Here is a 20,727-nt window from a genome sequence, read left to right as displayed (position 1 = left end):
ATGGCCCTTGGCCCCCTTTATTTGCCAGCCTGGGTCATATCACTGATCATAGTACCATTGTGCTTCTTATCCAACAAGTCCGGCTAACATCACACCACTATGAGGTGCTTATAATAGTTGACAGTTTGGCGCTTTAAATCTGATAAGTTCATGAAACTAGAGCATCTTGGGAGCATCTTAACCAGTAATACAAACCAATGTGTGATAGCAGACAACCAAGAAGTAATTCAAAATATGAGGGTGTTAAATAGCTGTAGAAATGTGACTAATGTCCTACATTGACCTGACATGAGAGCCCCTAATTCAGGGTTTTCCCAACTTTTTTGTTGTAGCTTCGGAAATACTCAAAAATTTGCATTTTGCCGAATTTATTTAAAAATTAATAATTAAAAAAGTAAATGAGATATTTCAATTTTTCTTTTTGATTTGAAAGCATTAGTCAAGTTACACAAAGTACTGCAAAAATGGGCTCAAATTTGATTGCAAAGGTGGTTTCTAGAAAGGGGGTAAATTTATTTACTTGCAAAAGACCTTACATCCACAAAAGGCACAATATAAACTAAATAATAAAATAAATAGGAAGGCTTGAAATTGTACCAAACCTAGTCATTTAGTTTCTATTCATCAACACTTTATCCAAAATCAAAATGAATCAAATCAAACAAGTAATAATTGCAAGATTAAAAAAAGCTGTTTTTCTCAAAAAATCAAAAATTTGAAGGATTGTAAGGGCTTTTGCAACTAAGCTCTTCAAATACCCATATCCAATTGTTTTTTTGGTTTGGTTTTTGATTGGTTCTAATTGCTCTCATGGCACATGCCTAACAGCATAACATATTGTACATGGATGTAGGCATATTATTTTACTCTGCAACTTCACAAATTACAATTTTCATTCAATCAATTAGGGAAAAGGTATCAAATTGCATGTGCTGGCGCTTCAATTAATTTGGTAAAACAATAGATAATGCAAACAAGTGTTTCTTTGTCTAATGTTTTTTTTAGCTTGTAATAAGAGCTAGCATGTTTGAAAGCCCTACATTTAACACTTGGATTTTAAACAAATTTAATATCAATCTTGAAAGTTTACTGTCGCCAAAGTTTTTAGTATGTTTTAAATGTCAAATTTATGGTGACATTTTTACAAGACAGGATAAATCCGGGGATAAATCAAACTCGGCAATGTGACTGCTTAATAGAAGAACTCAATCTTTTTTTCAATCATGGACCATAATCAAAGATCTTCTAGTAAATTAATGACTTTACAAAGTCTGTATGATATATGTCACATTGTAATGTTTAATGTTATGCCCATTTCTTGATCGGTAAGATGCCCATATAATACTATACTTGATTCATTTTACCTTGACAGTCACATGAGGGGTCCTTTCGAACGTTCCAACAAGTCAAATAGGGCCCAAACTTACGCTAGAGTGAACAGAGTGACTTTAAGCTGTTGGTCCCATGTACAGAGCGCTATAGACATAACATATCTCAGAGGTCAGTGTCAAAAAGAGTAGGGTGTTAACCCCTGACTAAACCAATCCATCCTGGTCCCCAATGGAAAGCTGCTGGTTTGTTGTCAATTTATTAAAATAATCAAACAAATCAAACAAACAAATACAAGTTTTTAATTGCAAATGTGAAAGAATACTTGTCATAAATTAAACACTAATTAAAGGAGTATTTTATGATTCTATCATTCTCTCTATCATAAGTAGATAGCCAAGAAAGTGTGTTCCCAAAATATTAGTTGATTCCGATTTGCATTTGCAAGTTAATTCATGATTATGTGTATTACATTGTTCGTAGACCACAATGTTTTAATTTTGTTCTGTAACAGAATGTTAAAATACAAATTTTATGATACTTTTTTTTTTTTTTTTTAATAATGCATGCAACAAAGGTTTTGAACAAAACAATTATGTAACCAAAGGTTTTTGGTGGTATAAAAATCTCAACGTTTTTGAAGAATAGTGGGGGTTTGAGGCTATGGGTCATGAAATGCCCCTTTAAATTTATTCATCATCATACCACATTGGAAAACATGTAAATAAAACCGGTCTCTGCCTTTACATTATTGATAAGCATATCTGGTCATTCCCTCCGTCTATTTGAATAAGCTTCAGTATTTTGTTGATATACGTATAATTTTCATCCATTACCGATTTTTTTTTCTTCAAAAACAAATATCGGATTTCATGCCATCTTTATATGAAATCTGAGACATGCTCACATAGAATGAATTGCTTGTCACTAAAATTGATTTTTGAGTTATGACCAATGCTACAGCATGGGGTTGGGGTAACTTGGGTAGCTTAAAGCCATAATATACGATCTTTTAAAATGAATTTAGTTGTTTACAAATATCCAAACTTATGTAAGTGGAATCAGTAAAATTCACTGCACTTGTAGGACAACAGAACAAATTTGAATTCCCCAACACCACATCTAGTGGGGTTTCTTTCATTTTACCTTATTACTTACACAACCTAATAAGAGTAAAAGATCACTTTTTAGTCAATGTTGGAGGAGTTTGTCTGTTCAGATATATCCATCAAATATTGCCCACCTCCTAAAGCTTTTAAATAATGTTTTCAGGGACCAACAGAAATTGTTGTTTTCTCATGGCCATCCATTGCGAAAAAACATGACAATTATATCTAGGACCCCAATAGTAATTATTTTTAATGCATTTTAATGTCTAATATTTACTAGAATAAAGAACATTTCAAAAAGAATAGTTTGATCAACTAATGACTCCATTAGCTATATCCCATCACATATCGTCTTCCACTCTATGTCCTGTACTGTGCATGGTACATGACAGCCAACACAGAATTTATCTTCAAGATGAGCTCAAAATCAATGTTATTTGCTATGGCCAGGTAAGTAAATAATGTTGTCTCATTTCTTTGTCTGGATCGAATATGCTATTGGCAAACATAATATTTGAAATAAGCCAAAATCTTTGAGAGCCATTCGGACTTTTTGGGTTTGAAATCTATGGGCCCCTCATCAATTTTCATAGGCTTGAACTCAAATTGAAAAATGTTCTGATGGGGGGGGGGGAGTATGACCTGGTGGTTTTTGCAATAAAATATTGAGACAAATAAAGCTGACACACAAGAGGAATGATATGGGCTCTATAAAGGAGATCCCAAGGCTTGATGAAAAGGGTGTCACTTCTGCCCCATTTGCATAATATTTCACGGAAGGGGGAAAATGTCTAAAACTTAAGTTTTGATATATATTATTGGCCTCACAAACTGCAAGATCTATGGAAATATACATGTGGTTAATGACCCTCTTGGTTCATTTCCTATAAAATCAATGTATTGATTATCAAAAAGTGCACAGCAGTTTTTTAGTAATATGGCTAAAACTGGACAAATTTGGTTCATGTCATCTCACTCAACTTAATGTTACACTAGGCCACATTTGTGGACAAGATTTCAGACTCATAATGGTATGAAGTGATGCTGACGTCAGCACTTAGTCCATCTTGCTGACTTTGGTGACAAAATTTCACAGGCCCACAGGGCAGCATATCGGTGCAACCACAGTAATTTTCATCTGCTTTTTGTCCAAGGGCTTCCATTATTTCGAACATTGAGCATAAAATGTAGAATGAACAATATACCTATTGCAGTATTGAAAGCTTGGAAGTGGTCATCATTTGAAATTTAAAAAACCTCATTATATTTCAATAGTTGATTGAATTCCGAGAAGCTGTCCGAGCAAAAATAGGAAGTTGCTTAGCTTAATAAAAGTTGTGCCAACTGGTGTAGTTACTTGTGTTTTAAAATCCATTATCGGGAAAAATTGCATACTGTTTTTCAGTAGTATGACAGGTATTGATTTACATTGACTTAAAAATCAGGTAGTCTCTATAATAATACCTAAATGCGCACAATAAACATAATGTTGTTTTTCTGAGGCAACATGTAGAACATCCTTGCCAAACAGCACCCTTCCAGCATGTTGCGTGCAACAACTGCACAACTTGTTGCCTGTTTTGCTACACAAAAAACACCCATCAGGTATGCTCCTCAATTGTCAAAGACTTTAGTCATGAATTTCCCCTAAAATTACCAGGATGCACTTGTAGACTTGAGTTGCCTGTAAAGAGGCTGTGAGACAAGTGTGACATTTTCAATCATACTTTTAGGTTAATGCTGTCTTTCCTGATACACATGTGCCAAAAGGGATCATTGTGAATGTAACATGATCACAAGTGTGTACAAAATATCTACAAGCCATACATAGGTTGAAAGTGTAGTCTGATCTACACTTGGGATAGAGTAAGCATTATTACTTGATCATTTACCACAAGGTTGAGTGTGAAGTGATAACAGCCTACCTCAGGCTAAGCAAGACTACCCGTTTAACATCTCTGATGTATTTATGTCCAAATGGTACAACCCCCAAAAGGATCACTCAAGAAATGTTTGCAAGCACGACCAAAAAATGAGTGAAAAGAGGTGTGTTTTGTAACCAGGCAAGTAACTTGTCTCTTACTTGTGTTATGGTTACTGATATTTTCGTTAGTATTAAGAAAGGAAAAGGAAGGAATAAAGTTTCATCACTCAAAAACTTGAGCAAACTTGAAAAACAACATCATTTAAAAGATGTTGACACTAAAAAACTTTTTTTATAGATCCTTATTCGGACAAAATTCCCAAAATATGTCCGAGAATAAACAGATAGTTGCTTTGCTTGATAAATGTTATGCAAATAGTGTAGTTACTTGTGTTTTAAAAATCAATTATCCGATCAAATTTACATTGACTTAAAAAGCAGACAGTCTCTATAATAATACCTAAATGCGCACAATAAACATAATGGTGTTATTCTGAGGCAACTTGTAGAACATCCTTGCCAAATAGCGTCCTTCCAGCATGCTGTGTGCAACAACTGCACAACTTGTTGCCTTTTTTACCACACAAAAACACCCATCAGGTATGCTCCTCAAAAACATGTGTCAAAGTCTTTAGTCATGAATTTCCCCTTATATTACCAGGATGCACTTGTAGACTTGACTTGCCTGTAAAGTGGCTGTGAGACAAGTGTGACATTTTCAATCAGATTTTTAGGTTAATGCTGTCTTTCCTGATACACATGTGCCAAAAGGGATCATTGTGAATGTAACATGATCACAAGTGTGTATAAAATATCTACAAGCCATACATAGGTTGAATGCGTAGTCTGATCTACACTTGGGATAGAGTAAGCATTATTACTTGATCATTTACCACAAGGTTGAGTGTGAAGTGATAACAGTCTACCTCAGGCTAAGCAAGACTACCCGTTTAACATTTCTGATGTATTAATGTCCAAATGGTACAACTCCCAACAGGATCACTCTAGAAATGTTTGCAAGCATGACCACAAAATGAGTGAAAAGAGGTGTGTTTTGTAACCAGGCAAGTAACTTGTCTCTTACTTGTGTTATGGTTACTGATGTTTTCTTTAGTATTAAGAAAGGCAAAGGTAGGAATAAAGTTTCATCACTCAAAAACTTGAGCAAACTTGAAAAACAACATAATTTGAAAGATGTTGACACTAAAAAACCTTTTTATAGATCCTTATTCTGACAAAATTCCCAAAATCTGTCCAAGAATAAACAGATAGTTGCTTTGCTTGATAAATGTTATGCAAATAGTGTAGTTACTTGTGTTTTAAAAATCAATTATCCGATCAAATTTACATTGACTTAAAAAGCAGGCAGTCTCTATAATAATACTCAAATGCACACCATAACAAATGCTGTTATTCTGTGGCAACTTGTAGAACATCCTTGCCAAATAGCATCCTTCCAGCATATTGCGTGCAACAACTGCACAACCTGTTGTTTTTAGTCACAACCTTCCCCTTAAATTACCAGGATGCACTTGTAGACTTGACTTGCCTGTAAAGAGGCTGTGAGACAAGTGTGACATTTTCAATCAGACTTTTAGGTTAATGCTGTCTTTCTTGATACACATGTGCCAAAAGGGATCATTGTGAATGTAACATGATCACAAGTGTGTACAAAATATCTACAAGCCATACATAGGTTGAAAGCGTAGTCTGATCTACACTTGGGATAGAGTAAGCATTATTACTTGATCATTTACCACAAGGTTGAGTGTGAAGTGATAACAGTCTACCTCAGGCTAAGCAAGACTACCTGTTTAACATTTCTGATGTATTTATGTCCAAATGGTACAACTCCCAAAAGGATCACTCTAGAAATGTTTGCAAGCATGACCAAAAAATGAGTGAAAAGAGGTGTGTTTTGCAACCAGGCAAGTAACTTGTCTCTGACTTGTGTTATGGTTACTGATATTTTCTTTAGTATTAAGAAAGGTAAAGGTAGGAATAAAGTTTCATCACTAAAAAACTTGAGTAAACTTGAAAAACAACATCATTTGAAAGATGTTGACACCAACAAATCTAACTGAATTTCAATAGATCTTTAAATTCCCATAAATTCCCTGAATCTGTCTGTGGATAAATAGGCAGCTGCTTTGCTTGATAAAAGTTATGCCGACTGGTGTAGCTACTTGTGTTTTCAAATCCAGTATCTGGTGAAATTGCATACTGTTTTTCAGTAGTATGACAGAGATTGTTTTACATTGACTTAAAAATCAGGTAGTCTCTATAATAATACCTAAATGCACACCACAAACATAATGCTGTTATTCTGAGGCAACTTGTAGCATCCTTGCCAAACAGCACCCTTCCAGCATGTTGCGTGCAACAACTGCACAACTTGTTGCCTGTTTTGCTACACAAAAACACCCATCAGGTATGCTCCTCAATTGTCAAAGACTTTAGTCATGAATTTCCCCTAAAATTACCAGGATGTACTTGTAGACTTGACTTGCCTGTAAAGTGGATGTGAGACAAGTGTGACATTTTCAATCAGACTTTTAGGTTAGTGCTGTCTTTCCTGATACACATGTGCCAAAAGGGATCATTGTGAATGTAACATGATCACAAGTGTGTACAAAATATCTACAAGCCATACATAGGATGAAAGCGTAGTCTGATCTACACTTGGGATAGAGTAAGCATTATTACTTGATCATTTACCACAAGGTTGAATGTGAAGTGATAACAGTCTACCTCAGGCTAAGCAAGACAATAATCCTTTTTTGTACAATCGTTTGTATCTGCAATATAGTTGATCGAACTCCAAATATAATATTTTTGTGGAGGGCGTCTGCCTTTTGTCTATTTGGTCAAAAACTAAACCACTCATATAGTGGCATATGCTTGTTGATGTAATTTTATGGTATTTGTTTATTTTGCTATTTATTCAATCATTACGATTTCTCTGCTAAAACACATTTGACAGACCATCCCTGGGAGACCATCATTAAATAAACATATGCAACTTAGAAAAGTCAAGAGAACAGACAAGTTAGGGAATGAGTGCTAATTACATTGTCAAATACAAAATCTGATTATTTTATTTATTTATCCATGTACATATCCATTGTGTGTATTGTATACCCGAATGACTATTTAGCACCCAGTTTTACTCACCGTTTATCAGTGGAAGCTGATAGTCTAATGGATAGGGCATCTGACTAACAAGTTTAATTGTAACACTTGGTTTCGTCAACTGTTCACTCTTTCCTTTATAACATATTCAGTTTCCTCTTGTAGGGAGCAAGTATTCTCCAGTGTGTTTATTTGTTCTTGTGCAAGATGCATAGCCCCATTTACTACTTCATTTATTTATTTAGTCATTACAATTTCTCAAAACACATTAAATTTATAGAAAAGTCAATAAAGCAGATGAATTAGGAAATTGAATTATCAAATACGATATCTATTTATTTAATCATTACAATTTTTCTGCTGAAACACAAAAAGACCATCAATATATAAAAATACAACACAGACACTGTTAACAAAGCCTGACGTTGTCTTTCGTCGAATTTGAACTCAACTTTTTTTTGTGTGTAAACTGGATCCTTGTGTTTTTAACTTGAAGTGGAGACTTCAAATGAAAGTCAACTCCTAATGATGACCAGGAGCAACTGTTATAAAATTCAAACTCAACTTTTGCTGTATAAATGAACCTGCAATTAGAATTCGAGTCTATTATGGTTATCGAAGCATAACAAGTGACCAGCATCATTCAGCAAATAAAGAGCATCTGTGATTGGCTCATATTTTACCCATTTTGATAAATACCCAATCAGTGTGTTTGTTTCAATAAATATAATGACGTCATCAGTTAATCATCAGGGACTTTCCCTGTTTGCCAATGTTGCGTGACAGTAAAAATGGCAACTGCCGAGTGAAAGAATTGGATGCTACCAGCGTATGATAGATCGAAAAGGTCACAATGAAAACGCTAAAGAAACACGACAAGAACATCAGGGAAATCGACAAAGATGTAAAGAATAAGAGATCCCGAAAATACCTTGGTAAATTTTTGTTAGGATGTTAAACTTTTTGGGCTTTCTTAGCCAAAGTTTTTGTTACTTTTTGTCAATACATGCAAAGCTCTTGTCGACAAGCGGCAAAAGTGCTTTTGTCGACAATTTTGTCGACAAAGCCTTGTCGATACCAGCACTAATTACAGGGCAATGATCGCACAATCAAGAGAGGGCATAAAAGTCAAATTCACTTTTTTTATAAGTTAACTATGATTCTCTTTTTCATGTAAACATCCCATCAGAAAATAATTTATGCTAATCCTTAGTCATATAAATATGAAATTGATGTTGAATTTGAGGCGACTTCTTTCTGTGTAAACATTGTCTTAGAAAAGTCAAGAGAATGGAGGAATAAGGTAAGTAGTGCTAATTATGCTATCAAATACAATGTCTGTTTTTTTGTTTAATTATTTAGTCAGCTAATTTCTCAGCTAATTGAAAGACTAAGTGATTCTTTAATTAAGGGCACCCATTAAAACAATGAAAGAACAAACCCTGTTCAACAATTCTTCCTACATGTATACCTTTGTACAGGAGCCAAGCGTTATTAATCCGTGATGAATCCACACTTTTCCAGTAGCGTATATGCTAACGCATAAGATTACACATAGGCGTTACGTGTGGAGCGTAAAATTTGTGATGCCTGGTACTTATGCGCCAACACTTTCTTAATATGTTATTAAAGTAAGCTGAACATTACCGTTTTACTCTTTAGTTTTATTGCTGATATCAACAGAGAAATCATCGATCTTCTTGTAAGGTTGAGTGGCAATCGAGAAAAGGATATTCCAAATGAAAGAATCATGTGAATTAGACGATCTTTAGCTTGTTTTTGTTGTTGAAAGGGATTCAATCATGTTTCACCGTTGTTCATCACCGATTAACAACTCACGTCCGGCGCGTCAGCATGGTTTACTTTGTGAGGGCAGCTTACGAAGTAAACCACGTAGACGACGTGGATGCATCGTTGTTAATCGGTGATGATTGAATCCCTAAATATAAGCAATTGAATACATATTGAACTAATAATGATTGTCCATAGGGTGAAATCAGGTTAAGTAAGATATGTACAGGGAATTCAAATGTGTCGTAAGTTTGAACTAAATACTCTTTGTAAACACCTGTTTATACCTGTTACTATAGTATAGTAAACACCTGTTTGCATCCTGCTTCAGCCAAATTTCCTTTGATTCACTTCTTCAAATATTAATTGGAAATCAATTCTATTTCATCAATACCACAATACAGGGTGTCCCAGAATGATTTGTACCGTGTTTGCAAAAATAACTAAAAATAGAAGACGGGCAGTGTTTCTATTTTTGATACCAGCATTATAATGATGGACATGTCTACTACTTATTCTGTTAATTTCAGCCCGCTACCTTTATTTGTTTTGGCGTGGCATGCAATAATGTAAAATCGATGAAAATACCTTTGAAAAATGGCACGATATGATTAAATGAAGAACGTGGATGTTTGGCACAGCATTTCGACGACAACTACTGTTGGGGTTAAGCCTTAAAGCTTGCCGGACAGCTGCAATGTTAAGCTCTAGTTCTTACAGTTTTACGAGCACCAGAAGCTTCACTCTGCCGATTCCTGACAGTTCCGTGCTCGTCAAACTTCTTTACGTTATACACTATCGTCTAATGAATCTTCTTTGCGTCTCAACATAGCTGCCGGTTTGCCAGTAAGATTTTGAAAGAAATCCACGCTGCTGTACAGTAAATTGAGGAGCCGTCTTTTCTGTATCACAACCAGTTCGATCTCTGCAAGCATTTCAAATGACATGGACCTCACACCACAATAACTATACTTAAAACTACCGCCAAAGAGAGAATGGGATTAGGCCACAAATCCTTAATTCCATATAATGATTGCTTCGTCACGTCATAAATAATAGATATATATCGGCTCTTTAGTGGAAATGTGAACAGGGCACAACTAAAATACCTGCATAACTTTTTCCAAATAACTTTGTGCTGAGCGGTTAGTAATGTTACAGATTTTCAAAATAGGTTGCGTTGTCAAAACTTAGAATTCACCATTTTACGCAATCTTCTATAACTTCTACTAGAAACGTCCAATTTTAAAATCTAAAAAATCTGAGAAAGCTAAATATATGTAGAACTTAAAATGCAAAACAATATGACCATTCAACATGCCCTTCATACCTAAAAATTCCATCTTTCCCGGTATAGATCATTCTGGGACACCCTGTATGTGGGAGAATACAACAATCTACTGCTGCATGTAGTCCTATCTTTCAAATGTTCACATCCAAAGGGATGATTATGTTGTGCTTTACGTTAAGTTTTAATTATAACATACAAAGGAGACTGGTATTAACACATGGTAAAATGAATGTTTTAAACAATTTCATATACTTGAAGCGATGGAATACTTTCTCCGGCCAGTAGTAAATTTTTGTGCAGAATATCATAGCATTCAGACCAATCTCAACTTATCATGAAGGGTAATTATTTGGCAGATTTTTGTTGATCATTTGGCATAATCCAAATTATATCTAATTATTTTTCATAACAGATTTAAAATTAATCATATTGATTCTCATTTTGTTTGCCTAATCTTCATTTTCTGGTTTTTTTTTGTTTTTTGGGGTTTTTTTTATGTCAAGACATATCAAGGCATTAATAGTTATTAACATTACAATAAAGCTGACGGGTTGGCGCCTAGATAGCTAATAGCTATTAACCTCCTTTTTGAAGCTGGTCCGTTTCACAATTCCAGGAATGTGAGGCGGGAGTGAATTCCATGTGCGGGCTGTAGATGGAATGAAAGACCGCTCATGACTAACAAGGTTAGATCTTGGAATTTCAACTGCAAGGTCGTGAGATCTAACTGAGCGGCGAGGGTCAGTCTGGAGCTGGTCCGGAAGTAGTTAAGTACCAATGACTAAAACCACCCAAGAAATTCATCTTTTTTCAACTTGCCTGTGTGGAAAATAGAAGACACATCAATTTCACAATCTACTTACCTCCATACATTTCTTCTTACAGAGCAACATCATATTCTGCGCAGTCATTGTGAGGGCGCTCTTAGCTCCATTATACGTTGTACTGTTTTCAACAATATGCTGCACATCCTTTTGGAAGTCATCTCGGACTGATACCTCCTGGAACGAACACGCTGTTTTAAAAAAATCAAATTCAACAAGTTAATAGCATTTATGCAAGTGAATTTTATAGAGTAAGCATACACTAGTTAAGGCCAGAGTAAGGGGAGACACATTCGTCCACACCCGAATTTGAGATTTCGTGATATTTATCAACACTAAGATGTATTCTTTCACTTGAAACTGATAAAAATACAACTTCCTAATATTTACTTGTATTTTTGCTTGATTTATTTCACTCTTTTCAACTCTAAAAAGTCACATGGCTCAAGACAGTTTAGTAAATTGGCGGGAAATAATGAGTCGGCAATGCGCGAATGCGAAATATTGTTATTACGCGCGCGATTCGCGTCGTGTGACGCGGCGCAACTCTGCGCGTATGTGCAACGCAGTAAGGCGCATTCGTTATGTTATTAACGCCAGCAAATGTGATGTAAACAAAACAAAAATTTGCAGTGAAAAAGCCACTTAGATTTTTTAATTATTTTGGATTTAGGAAATAACCAGATACAGCTTTTACAAGCGTGAAAGTCTTGCCGTTTTAAAATATTAAGACGTTTTGTGCATAATTTTGACATTTTTTTACTAAAACGTCGATTTCTCAGAGTTCATTTTTAACAATATTGTACGATTTTTGTGACAAGATAACTCGAAAAATATGCAAGCAAAAGGTAAACCTTTTGCACTATCGTTAGAGCACATCAAAGTCTAGGGAAGGTTTTCTCATTTTTCAAAATATTTGTTTTGAACAAAAATATACACCATTATGTGCAATTTTTAGCTTAATAGAGTGACAAAATTGCTTTTTTCACATGTTTTTTGCAATATTTCGACAAAAGTGACAAATTTCAAAAAAATAAAAAAAACTTCCCTAAGTTCATGTCTCTTCTCCATGAAAAACTAACTAATTTTTTTTTACTCCGAACAGATTTTTTTGTAAGTTGTCACAAAAAAATTGGGGTAAAAAAGTGCATTTTTGTGATTTTGTCAAAAACTCGAGACTTTTGAACAAATCTGACGTCACCATGGGATTCCTTGACTCATTTCCTTTCCAAAAATGTATAGTTTTATATACTTTGGACATACAATTCAAAAATAATGATGCTCGAAAAGATCCGTGTTCTCTCCCATTACTCTGCCCTTAAGGTGGGCTTTTGCACTTGGTACAATTAAAAATTGGCTATTATGATCTCAAAGTTGGTGGACAGAAATTTTATGTTTGTTTACAGTGATAAAAGTACATTTTTAGTCAGTGTTTGTGGCTTAGTCAGTGGCTGTGCATGCTGTCTAACACACGGTATATGGCAGGAGCTGCGGATGACGCTTGTCGAATATGTAACACGTTCTAGAGCATAATGCATGAACAAGATTGCAGTGCATGCAACAAAATGGTAAACAAGTTTCTTTTATTTCAGAAAAAGGGAACTTTTCATGACTGTAACTTAATTTTTGCTAAATAAAACAGTATTTAGTTAAAAACAATATTAACGGACTAAGAATGAGAATAAACAATATGAATTTTTGTTTTTACTATCCTCTACCATGAGACAGACAACTGCGCTGGCATCCACTACTCAAAATATTGGCCCTGCCTGCTCTCTATCACACGGTAGAGGATAGTCAAAAAAATTCCTATCATTTATTTTCTTAATGACACTTTCGCTTTCACTTCACAAACCAAATGATCAACAAACAAACAGGTCAGTTGGATCATAAAACCTCCAAAGTGCATTTGACCTTTAAACATAAACCTCCCATCGCAAACAATGGCCAAAATCAAAGCCTCCATTTTCAGCATTGCCATCAAACCTCCTATCTGCAAAAAGTAGTCAAAATCAAAACCTATGTGCATTTTCAGCATGGCCTACCATATTAGACATGTTCTTGTAACATTTTGTTCCCATCCCTTTACATTATCATCACAAATACTATAAAATTTATTAGTTAAAGTCGCGTCAATTTGGAGAGCTGTCTGGTATATTTTGAGGTTGACAGCAGACTGTGTGTGGGTTTTATAATGACAGAGGTCACAGGAAGGGCTACTTAGTCTATAAACTGAGTAGCAGCTGTCATTTTGGTTTATGTCCACATATATTTTTTTTGTTGAAATTACAGACATCTTAAATTTAACTTGAGAGAGAGAGAGAGATTAAACAGGAGAGAGAGAGGGAGGAGGGGAGCGCTGGAGGGAGAGAGGAAGTAGGAGGAAGAGAGACAATTAGGGAGACAGAGAGAGGGAGGAGAGGATGGAAGGCAGAGAGAAAAGGGTCAGAGAGAGAGAGAGGAGGGAGAAGGGAAGGAGGAGGCTGTGGCAAACAAATTTTCTCAGCCACATCAAAAGAAACTAATGAACAGTTCACCAAAAAAAATAATGATATAGCCAATAAAACAACCATGAGACTGCACTTTCCTAAAAAACCCAGAAAAAGCATGCGAAATTGGGCAAAAAGTACCCAAAACAGGCTGAAATTAAATAAAGTTGCGGACATTTAAAACTGAAAATTCTCTTGTTCAACCCAAACTGGAATTTGATAGTCCAATTTGGGAGTATTACCATAAGAAGACAGTCTGGAACAAGTCCAAAGGCATACCACAATGTTTGTGAAGAATGATTATGCACTTACAAATAGCGTCACAAACACTGCTGCAACAACTTGGCTGGGACACCCTGCAAACTCATGCAAGACTTATCACCATATTCAAAGAAACCCATGGACTCAACCAAAGTAATATCAGTTATCTTCAAATAATTCCCTACTACATGCACCCTTTCATCGCAAAATCTCAATTATAATATCCCTGAATCAAATAAAGGACTGCTACAGGAAATCCCTTTACCCCTGCACCATTCCCCAATGGAACACTCTACACCGGACGCTAGTAACGTCCATCTAGTTGTACAAGACCAAGCTGCAAGACTTCAATTTCAACAAAAATTAGCATTTGCATGGTGTCTGCACATCAAGAGTTGCTTTTGGGCATTTTGTGCAGTCAACAATTTATCAAGATCAAGAGGGAGGAGGGACAGACAGAGAAATAAAAAGATATAAAAGTGGGCAGAATGACAGATAGATAGACAGACAGCAGGGAGCGGGGATAAAAGTGTAAGAAAACAGAGACAAAAATAAATAATTTCATTTGATGCTCTAACATCTAATGACATATGTATTGAGCAAATTGAGTAAACACAAGGTATAAAATTCAACCATTCACAAGCACAGACAATTTTGTTATCAACACCCGGTAATATTTATATAGATATTCCTGCTGAGAGACAGCCGAGAATTTAATTGGGAAAATATTTGTTTATAGATATGCCAAACATAATGGTACACCCACACAAGGTAAACACATTTGATGAAAATATCAGTCTTCACCAACCAGTTAAAATAAAAACGACATAACAGAGTCGATTTAGAGGCCTTTCACTTTGATGAACCATGCTGTATTCTCATCTCTCTACATGCTTGTAGAAATAGGTCCAGGTTCTTAGATGATCTTGTAGTAGTCCAAATTACTTGTTTGAATTCCTATCAGTGATCAGAAATATCCATGTAGCCTGAATCATTAGATTGCCGGGGGGGCACTGAACCTGATTGAGGGACACCTGCCATTTTACAGCAATTTTCAACATGATATTTCAAAATTTGAACTTTGATGGGAGGGGGTTATGATGCTACAGTACTGTCAATGATGTAGTCTGAGTCTGAGTCCTCCTACAAATTTCCTGTACAAATAGCTATTTGCAAAGCTTGCTGTAAGCCTGTAATTGGTTATGGAGCAACTGCCAATACAAAATCAACCCAAAATCCTGTTTTGTTCACTTCAATTCAGTTCAGTTCTGTTTATTTCATCCAATTACAAACATATTATAAAAAAAACATAAATATTATACAAAATAATTTGTCTTCCTGAAGGTTCATTTAAGACCAACCTTCATATTGAATCCAATAAGAGTTAAAATGCAATTTTTCTTGTGTTTTACACTCATTTGCCCTGTTAAGATATTTTCAGGGGCATCATCGATTGTGGGGACAACTTCAGAATTTTGCCAACTGGCCTCTTCAGGTGATAATCATGTCCAAGTGAACCTAGTGAACATGATCCAAACCTAGGATGGATATACCATGGAGGGATACGAAAAAGCCTCAGCTTCATTTGAGGGATACGAAAAAGCCTCAGCTTCATTTGAACAAAAATTATATTTCAAACAAACTAAATTTAATATCACAAATTCTATCCAGACATTGCACAAGGAACGTATTGGTTGAGTGCTGTCAGCAATTTTGTGGGGGGTATATGTTACCAAATTCTGCAACTTTCTAGAAATTACTCAATTCCCAATTCCCAATGTGTGGTTTAAAAGTATTTTTTTGCTGATTATTGTTCTTTGGATGGTGCAAAATAAGATGTGGGTGGGTGTAAAATTGTCACTCCTTTGCAATTCAGGTCAAATTTTATGGGAGTGGGGATAAAAAATTCAAAACTGGTCAAAACTCATCCAACTCATGCCAAAATACTCAATTTCCTAAAATGTGTTGTCATCAAAGTACCTTGGCACAAAAGGTCTTTCTGTGTTAATGGATGGAGTCATGTTGCACAAGTTATATAGGTTTGGAATTTATCAAAAATCAAACAATTCACATATTTTTTTATACTGGACACCTGTTTTGATTTCATGTGCACAGATATGTTGTGTCTGGTGGATGCTTACCTCTCTGATTGTTTGTAGGTCCATGGGTTCCTGTACAATCTTATAGTAGTCTGGAATCTGCTTTTGATTTACTGGTGCATGGAATGGCTGTGTCTGTGGGTGAGGAATAAAATGATAACTCAATGAAACAATAAAACACATATCTCAGTGCCACATTAATGGTAGTATATAAATATAGTTCACAAAAAGGTATAAATACCCAACATTCAGGGCACCAACCTCCAGAATATGTAAATTGTGAGAACTTTGTTTTTTAATATGAATACTTTAAATTTGAAATGTAACATAATTTTGTCCCAACAATCTCTGAAATAATTACCAATGGTAGGCAAACATAACAGATACACACGCTTTATTTCTTGTAGTTAACTGATTACTAAACACACTATCTTTTTTTTTTTTCAAAGACAAATTTGAATATATTTTTTGTGTATACGTGTACATGCATGTACACTTACACTGTTCAATTTTCACTGTATGTGTTTAGTCTTTTTGTGCACATCATGAAATGAAATTTGTTTTATTTTGAGGTTGTATGAGCCAAGAGAATTGGTTGATTAATACCCAGGAGGATACTCAGTACAAATGACCAAACCGGGATATGCCGCAAAATCGCAAAACATGGGTTTGGTTTTTTTTTTTCAAAATTGTCTCAATTTTATTTTTGAAATCAGCCCAATTTTGTCTTTAGCAAAAACTTTTGAAATTTGGGGAAAATGTAAAAACTTTTATTAAATTTGAATAAAAATTGTGACTTTTGGTATATCGATGGGTCCAAATTTTGTGAAAAATTGGTATATTGATGGGAATTTTTCACTACTCAAACCACCGGATTAATGCAAAGATTGATTGACAAATCAAATGTATGTGAATACTTAAATACGTAAAATCTACCATAATCAAGCAATATACTTATTCAGGGAAAATGGTACTTACATATGGTAACTCTCTCATATCATTGAGAATGGCCTCCAGCATAGTACTCAAGGTCACATGTGGGTCAGCTCGGCGACGCTTGTTAGATTGATGAGGCGCTGTTTGAAAGGAAACAAAAGAAATATTTACAACTTAAAAATTGAAGATAAAGGGAAATGTATATTCTATTTATTAATTATTTTCACGAAAGGTTTAGTTTTGTGAATTTTGTGAATCCAGTCACGACCATGAAATTAAAGACACACAAAAACGTTCAATGTATTGCATGTATAGGGCAAAAATCTGCAACCAAAAAATTAACAAATCATTAAATGTTCTTTTTGTGGAGATTTTTGCTCACCATATTCATCTTATTGGGTTGTGAAACCATTACTTCTACAAATGTAAATTCTCAAGCACAAGACCCTTACCAATAAGAGCTCACCCTATGGACATTCACATGAGATGGGTTCAGGCACTATCGATTTCATACCATTCCCCAGGTATTGAATTGTCAAGAAACAAAATACCCTTTGCTATGTCATTGACACTAGCTGCCTATGGCAATGGATTAAGATGGATTATCCCTCCTAATCCCCTCCCAAGCAGGTGGATCAACTTCCCAATCCTACCTTGAGATAATCTAACGACTGCTGAGATTCATCTGGACGACGCCTCTTCTTCTTCTTAGGCAGTTTCTCCTTGGGGAAACGTAGCACCAGAGATTGTCTGCGGATCTTGTCAGCGCTGAAGGCAAAGAAAGATGAGATTGAAGAAAAATTGGTGTTTGTGCAATTGTCTTGAAATTGAGTGGATTTGAGTTTGAAAGCCAGGGGAAGGTTGTCTGCTTCTGTCTTTCCATTATATCAACAACAACAGAAAACAAGCAAACATAATGGCCCAAGAGATTGAATCTAAAACAGTTTTGTAGAAATATGGTCAATAAATTCATATTATGATCACAAATAGCTAGCAGATAAACAAGTACTTAGTTAACAAGAACAGCAGCATATTGACTGAATTTATTATTGGCATGGAAAAACAGTGGCATGATCGACGGCAAATAAGTGACTGCTTATAAGTTCAATTTCAACCAGTCTAATCACGAAGCATCTCTAGCCAAGTGATTAAGGCACAGATCTTGTAAACTTGGGGTCCTGGGTTCGATTCCCGGGCGGGATCACTTTTTCTGCTTGTCTCCTGTATTATTTGTAATGGCACACCTTGTGAAAAATTATGTTTATCATTATTCACAATTTAATTATTATTGAACCTATCCGGAGTAATTTCAAAATGTTTCCAACATGACCTTTGACCTCAAGTGACCTACGCTTTGCTTTGGGCCTGGTCTGGTTTGAGCCTGGTCCCATCAGGACCTAAGTTGTTCTCCACACTACTGTGAGTTTAGATTTAGTAAAAATGTTCAGTTTTTGAGCAAATCATAAAAAACATGGCTTTGACCCACATTTTTTGGACAACATAACAAACTATTTGTTCGGTATAATTTTTATTCTTATCAATTTACAAAAACTAGATATGATATGAAGGAGGTTATTTTTGTTTGTTTCTTTGAATTTTACTTGTTATTAGAAATATTCATTAAAAGTAGGGCTCAACCGATTATCATATCGGATAAAAAAAATTTAAATTTAAATTTGTTTTTGTTCAAAGTTAAAGAATCACTGGTGCTAGGATCATTCATAGTTAATTTGAAAAAAAAAAATTATTTTCATAGATGCATTGGTTTTCCATGCATTTATATTAAATATGTGCTTTTATAGGTCCAGTGGTTCTCCAAAGTCGCCAAAAACTTTGAAAAACTTTGAAAAGAAAATTGACTGAACTGACACATATCCTTAGTTTTTGATGAAAATTTGAAGAAAAAAATGAGAGAAGCTTTCCTACAGCAAAAAATAAGCTCTACAGCATAGAGGTAAAAGTCTTTATATTGCTTGCTTATCTTGTCCACGAAAGTGTGAATTAACACCTAAAATAAAAAGTTTGCGTAAAAAAGTAATTAAAATGTCCTCCTCAATTTTCATATTCTAAAGCTTCTGGACTGAGTGAAGGATTAACAAGCATCATTCTATACACTATTCAGTCAAATACCTTTACCAATTACTTATTTAAATATCAAGTTTCAATACTTCTCACTTCATTTATAATCAAGTACAAATTTATACAAGTGTCTATAATATCATAGTGCGCAGCCCACGCTTTAGAAAGTGAGGGTAAATTAAAGGCCCATTCACTGATTTGCTAATCCGGACGATCGTAAAAATCATCAAAATTAAGATTTTGGTACCTTTGTCATTGTCATAGGTGTGCTAACATAGCGGTTCAGCCGACAGCTGTGTATTTAAGACAAAATAAGGCATTTACATGAATCTGTAATCTATATACTGACAGTATATAGATTAGCAACATGTATTTGAATGGGGCTTCAACTTCATCAATACTGCTGTTTTCTTTGTTCATAATTTATATTCTAGAAGAAGGGGATATTGCTTTGTTGAGCAAGAGGAACGAGGTAAGAAATTGTATGACAAAAACTAAATTCTTGCACGAAGAAAGAAAAAACAGTTATGAATTAAAATGTTTATTATATTATTTAGTATAATCACGGTTTTTCACATATAATTTGCATAATGACAGTATATAAAGCCTGCCTTGATAAGAAACGTGGATCGGAAATAAGAAGCGTGGGCCAAACCCACTGCACACTATGACTATTAATTTTGTTTTTCATTCACTCAGTAAATTGCACATGAATAAGTTATTCTCTGACATTTTCTTCACATAAATATAAATCTTTCCAAATAAATCATTCACTTGTCACAAGATACAAAATCTGGGCTTTAATAAGGATAAAACATGTCACAATTTAACAAACATGTTTTTTCCCATATCACTTGAAATTCTTTACTCTAATTCTGTAAAAGAAAATATTTTTCTTTCTCCAAGCAGCTTACATCAAAATTAGAATATCAGAATACACCCACTTCATCATATTCATACAAAAGATAACATACTTTGGCAAAAACAAACATTTAACATAATATGGACATACAATGTAACCACATAGTACGAGACCTGCTCCCACAAAGCATGGACAAAGTCGCCAAGGCTTTATCTGAGATACAGTCCAATAAACATGCCAAAATCAATAAAAACAACAGAATTTTGAAGCTAAAAATGTATTTTGTATGACCAAAGATTGAGTAATCATAGTATGTGAAATATCATTTTAAAGCTGACAATCTGAGTGTTTTAAATTTAGACATAATGTTCGAATTATAATTTCCCGACTTTATGCGGATTTCATGGGAGCAGGTCCCAAATTACAAAGTTGTTTATCCGGGTTGTTTACAGGTAAGAAAGGGATCATGTTCATGCTCTAATTCCTCGCCTAACATAACATTCTTTAAAAGATACCGGGCATGAACTGACATTAAAAAACCAATTTCCCCTAGTCATATTTTCAATTTTACAGCAACACTTTCTTTTTCAGCAAGAAGATA

The 20,727-nt window shown here is 34.8% G+C and overlaps 1 protein-coding gene across 1 annotated transcript in view; it reads right to left on the bottom strand.

The window, feature by feature from the left end:
• Positions 1-20,727, bottom strand: part of LOC140161194 (transcription initiation factor TFIID subunit 1-like) — a 173,453-nt gene that overhangs the window by 83,474 nt on the left and 69,252 nt on the right. Inside the window, 5 exon segments of the mRNA XM_072184643.1 lie at positions 11,440-11,567; positions 11,570-11,591; positions 16,292-16,384; positions 17,228-17,325; positions 17,826-17,953. Of these exon segments, the coding sequence (XP_072040744.1) occupies positions 11,440-11,567; positions 11,570-11,591; positions 16,292-16,384; positions 17,228-17,325; positions 17,826-17,953 (469 nt within the window).

Source organism: Amphiura filiformis, chromosome 9, assembly GCF_039555335.1.
Source record: "Amphiura filiformis chromosome 9, Afil_fr2py, whole genome shotgun sequence".
Classification (NCBI taxonomy): domain Eukaryota; kingdom Metazoa; phylum Echinodermata; class Ophiuroidea; order Amphilepidida; family Amphiuridae; genus Amphiura; species Amphiura filiformis.
The sequence above is the reverse complement of the archived record's forward strand: the minus strand, read 5'-3'. Positions and strand labels throughout refer to the sequence as shown.